At 29.8% G+C, this 5,474-nt stretch overlaps 1 protein-coding gene and 1 non-coding gene across 6 annotated transcripts in view; both read right to left on the bottom strand.

Annotated features, from left to right (window-relative positions):
• On the bottom strand, positions 2,082–2,154 carry TRNAA-CGC. Its single transcript has one exon. It is a non-coding gene; the product is annotated as a tRNA-Ala (tRNA).
• The window catches only part of LOC107640258 (putative RING-H2 finger protein ATL71), a 2,919-nt gene continuing 1,342 nt past the window's right edge, over positions 3,898–5,474 (bottom strand). For 3 of the 5 annotated variants that reach the window (XM_021123193.1, XM_021123189.1, XM_021123191.1), the window contains one exon: positions 3,898–4,536. In XM_021123193.1, the coding sequence (XP_020978852.1) occupies positions 4,022–4,536 (515 nt within the window). In that variant the 3' untranslated portion in view covers positions 3,898–4,021. The remainder of the gene's footprint in view (positions 4,537–5,474) is intronic. The other 2 variants (XM_021123192.1, XM_021123190.1) reach the window with 1 other exon arrangement.

Below are 5,474 nucleotides of genomic sequence, written 5' to 3'. Positions count from 1 at the left end.
ATTATTATTGATAATTATAATATAATAATTAAACTCATAAAATTAAATTATTAAATATTATAATAAATAATAAAAGATTAATATTATTTTTTGTAACATTTTTTTTAATTTAAAAAAATACTTAATCATCAAATCAATTTTTTAAGAGTTCTCGTATATTTAAGCACAATATTGAGTTTATAGAAATGATTCCAGAACAGGTATATAGGTCAACAAACATTGCATGAAATTTTGACTTAGTACCCCAACCGGAGGATAAATTCAATAAACTAACCATACCTTCTAGGATATAATAGAAGACAACCCGCAATATTTAATTAGCACGATAGAGAAAAATAAATGGGTTGTGATTTAGGCTAATTTTTTTTTACAGAAATAAAAGTGATAATATATTTTAATATTGTAATTTTTGGTGTTTTTTAAAATTGTGGAAAGTACACAAATTGAAAGGTTCAATTTCTGTACCTCAAATTTTTTAATTTTTTAACACAAATTCAGACGGTCCGATTTGTGTATCTCTTATAAATCGGACAGTCTGATTTCTGTACTTCTATAAATCGGACGGTCTAATTTGTGTATTTCTAAAAATCGAACAGTCTAATTTCTGTATCTCTAATAAATCGGACGGTCCAATTTATACTTTTCTAATTAAATAATTTCACATTTGAATATAATATCCCAATAATCTACATTTTAAAAAAGCACTACTATTACTCTAATATTAAAAATAAGAAGTTCTGTGATTTATGGTTGAGTAATGAAAAATATATAATTTTCGGACAAAAGAGGATTCTTATTATTATTATTTTTAATTAAAATACTTAGAATCTCTTTGTTTATTTTCTTAATACGTAGATGTTTTGACCATGTGGACAACATATATTAGAGAGTTTCGTGAACCACCAATCCACCGACAATATTTATGTTTATACAAGCCAAAATAGATGTGTTGAATAAGTAAAGCTATTCTATATTTGATTCTAGCATTATTTGCGAGGGAGTAAAGGACCGCTTAGGTATGCGGCAATAGTCAGTAACAGATATTTTGAATTATTATTATTATTATTATTATTATTAATTATTGATTGTAGATAATTTAGATAATTAATAAGTGCTTTCAAAGGGGTTGAAGAGTGTTAGGTTTTGTTTGGATATAGGAAGGAAAATAGAAGGAAAGAAAATGAGAAGAAAGAAAAGTAGAATTATTTATATGTTGTTTGGATTAAAAGAAAATTAATAGAAAGAAAATAGAAAAAAAATTTTCTTTTGCTTGGATTGAAAAAAAATAAAATAAAAATCATAATAATATAAAATTACATTAATACCCTTATTCATATTATATTTTTTCATTTTCTTTTTATTTATGAAAAAAAAATAATTTAATAAATCTCATACTATTTTTCTTTTTTTTTTATTTAAACAACAAAAAAACTTACTTTTCTATTCATTTTCTCTCCTCCCATTTTTTTTCTTTCAAATTTTCTCTTTCCTACTATTAAGACTTAAAAGTCAAACTTAGACAAGACTAGTAGTTAATCTATTCTTCATTAAAGCACCTTTAATTTTCCTCAGTCGGTGCCGCCTTAAAATCTTAAGAGCTTCTCTTTTTCCTTTCGTGCAGGGAAACAGAGAAAGTTGAGTCAAGGATTTGGATAAGAAAGAATTGAAGAACGACTTGAACAGTTACATTACATATATACGTTTCAAGGATGTGAGATAAACACTAAACAATAATGCTCACGCAAAACGTTACAGAGCTCAGTGGATAGAGTTGTTATATTGTTCTTATATTATATTGGGGATTTAGGAGTTAGGACCATGACATACACATACATACAGGTCATAGAATTTGTTGCAAAGTTAACATATTAATAATAATATCTTGAAAGATATAATTTCATAATAAAAACAAAGGTGGTAGGATATGTATGAGAATGAGAGAAATGATGAGCTTAAATTTGGGAACAGAGGCAGATGAAGTGGGAAAATGAGAGGGGCTCAACGTGGTTAGCTTTAGCTTCAATAACATTAGAACGAAGAAATAATATAATAACAAGTGCGAACCTTTAAAAGAATGGATATGGAGGTGCGGGGAATCGAACCCCGTGCCTCTCGCATGCGAAGCGAGCGCTCTACCATATGAGCTACACCCCCATGATGCTAATATTGCAATGTAATAATTTTTAATCTAATTAACAGGAACAAGAAAAAAGAAGGAGTGGGTAACGGCGGAGTGGAGGATGCATGTGGGGAAATCCAGCATATGGGAAACGTGGCAATTATCTTGTGCTAGTGCATAGTGTGCATGCAATGGAAGTAATGTTTGCTGTTTGCACTAGTGTAAGGTCCTTAAGAATAAGACCTAGGGCCTCGTTGGGCTAGTATTTAGACAAGCAACTTGGGCCTGTATTATCATGTGGTCCAGGGCGCACAACGAACAAATGCAGCTATATTCGACTGATTTTGATTGATTTGAATCCGGGTAAAATGCATTTTCATTGTTTTCGCACTAGGCGAGATGAATGAAAACAAGGCCAATTTAATAGCTGCAAAGCACGTAACAACTTTACCTAAAGCAGTGGGCTTCGAACGTTCCGCTAGTTATTTAGTCAGTTCATAACAATCTTTCTACGACAGCGACGACTACAACGGAATCGGCTTGCTTCTATTCTCATTGAGATTGGATATATCTGGGAAATCTATTTGAAGTGACCTGAAGATCCGATCCGAATTCAAATATTTTGAAATTAATTTGGTATGATTTTCTCGAATTTAGAGTTGGATAAGAGTATTAAAAACTGACGCAGTCATTATTAAAGGTCATATCTGGATTAAGGCGAACTTAGTTTTACCCAACTTCTATGCATCCTAGGTAGACTTAACAAATTATATATGTTTTAAATTAATTCTAATATTATATTATATTAATTATAAATTTATTACTTTATTTTTAATCACATTTGTTGAATTAAAAAATAAATTAAAGAAACATGAAATTATAATTTATAGACAAACTCAAGTTCAAGTATGGATATCAACTTTTCGATAATAAATATGTTTTTTTTATAAATAAGTGCATCATAATTTTTTGACATAAAGTTTATCAAAACCTGGACTTCACCCGATTTAGACCCAGTTTTAGTGTGGCTCGAAAGCATTGTGATTTCACCGGTTTAGGACCGGGTAAAAATATCAAAAATAGACATGGTCATTATTTGAAGCGAATTTCGGTTAAAGCAAACCTGACTTTACCCGATCCATGTGCATTCCTAATATGGTCTATGAAAGCACATACATTTTTTCGAGTTATTGTTTTCGCGTGTTGAACATATTTTGAATATGATACTCATCGACACTCGTCTGACACAATATCTTAATTAAAAATACAAAAATACTTTTTCCAAACACATTTAAACACAATTAAATACCGTGTCAGTCGTATCCAATCTTATTCTTAATTTATATTTTTGAAATGAGTTTTAAAATAATATACATTATTATTTATTAACATAAAAATTATTTTAAATATTTTANNNNATATACTATATCCACATTTAAAAAAAAAGAAAGAAAGAAAGAAAAGAGAATTCATGTGTATAGTCCCATATCATGTCATGTTTTGTGTTTGTGTTCCATAGCATGTGGGTATTTTTGGTCAAGTCATGTGGAGTTTTTTTGGGTCAAAAGATCATGTGGGTTAAGTAACCGCCCACTATCTTGAACGAATTCTGTTTGAAAGTTTCTCAATGTTAGGCCCATAAAGGCTCTTCCTTGTTTAAAATGAATGAATGAATATGTTAATACCCACAAAAAAGGAAAAAAAAAAAAATTGACTGTTTGCTTGATTAGGATTTAGGACTTAAAGAGAATGCAACTGGAGTTTTAGTTAAACGGCTAAATTTGTTAGCTCTTAATATATTGCACCTTAAATATGTGCCTAAGTGCTGATAACAAAAATTTGAAGAATCATCGCCAAAATAATTTAAGTTCATTTTTTATGGCTTATCCATCTCTAAATTATTCATATTGGCAATTTTCGGCACAAGGGACAAGTAGCATTCATCTTGAGCCAGGGATCAATACAATGAGAATGAAAAAAGTGATTACACTGTGGCATGCTCCTTAATGTTTCTTTAGCCTCGTACTCACTAAGACATATAGAACAAACGTTGTCCATTGACATTGTTGGCAATTGTCCACTGTCACCTAGCTGGATAACTGGACATTGTTCTAACTCTATTATTATTGTTGAATTCTCATCGCTGGTGGGAGGGTACCTCTCACTGATGATTGATGATGATTCCATCATTCTTAATCTGCGTAGCTCTCCTAGCTGTCGCTGTTGGCTTAACAACATTCTCCTTGCTCGCGCATGTTGGGTCTCGATGATTCTCTGTCGTAACCTTTCTTGTCTCATCTCCTTAGTTATATGAAATGCTACATAAAATAATAATATTAATATACCTAGCGTTCCCAATGCTATAGCAAACTTGCTCTCTTCCTTTTCACCATAATAATAACTTGGAGGACTTCCACCTGCATGCGCCCAACTCCAATATCAATTATGGAATTTATAATATAAGAGTAAAACCTCTTTTCTATTCCTATTTTGTAATTTAGATATCTCGTATCTTAACAATTAGAAAATAATAATTCACCCTTTATTCTTTTTTTTTTTTAATTAGCCGTATGAGCCCTTATCCTTTCTTTTTATTAGACACATAAGTTCTTTTGTAAGAATTTTTGACAAAAAATAACAAAAAATGAAAAAAAATACTTTCTTGATTAGTTTTTACATAATCGTCAAAATAATGTCTCAATCAAATAGTTATTATTTTGTAGCATTGTTTTGATGATTGTATAGGTAATAAACAATCTCAATCAAATAGTTATCATTTATATAGGACAGGTGAAGATCAGATTATATAAGTTAGAGTCCCGCTAAGAAGCCAATGGAGTATTTGTATAATGTGTACAATAGACTATTTATTTGGCCCAATATAAGTTAAAAAATGAACATCCAGCGTAAAATACTACTAATTTTTCAAACATAATACACCCATACTATATAGAATAACCATCCGAGTACCAGAGATAATAGACTTCTGATATCCTACTGAATCGAACATCCCTATACCCCAATTGTACACATTGTATAGATACTCTATTACTTTCCTATACTTCCTCTATAAGTTAACATTGTACATAAACATTTTCTACCACCTTTTTATAAGAGATTCTCGTTGAAAGGTTTATGCATCTAACAAAAAAAATTAAGAGACGAATTGTCATTTTTTCAATTATTAAGGTATGAGTTATCTAAATCAAGAAAGGACAAGAGTCAGAAAAGAATTTTACTCGTAATATAATCATATGTATGTACACAAATATTATTCGTCCATATATAATATATATTAAAATACAAAATATATATTAAAAATAAATTTATATATATATAATAATTTATTTGGTGG

The sequence above is a fragment of the Arachis ipaensis genome, chromosome B05, assembly GCF_000816755.2.
Source record: "Arachis ipaensis cultivar K30076 chromosome B05, Araip1.1, whole genome shotgun sequence".
Taxonomy (NCBI): domain Eukaryota; kingdom Viridiplantae; phylum Streptophyta; class Magnoliopsida; order Fabales; family Fabaceae; genus Arachis; species Arachis ipaensis.
Note: the sequence above shows the minus strand (reverse complement) of the source record. Positions and strands in the feature narration are given on the sequence as shown.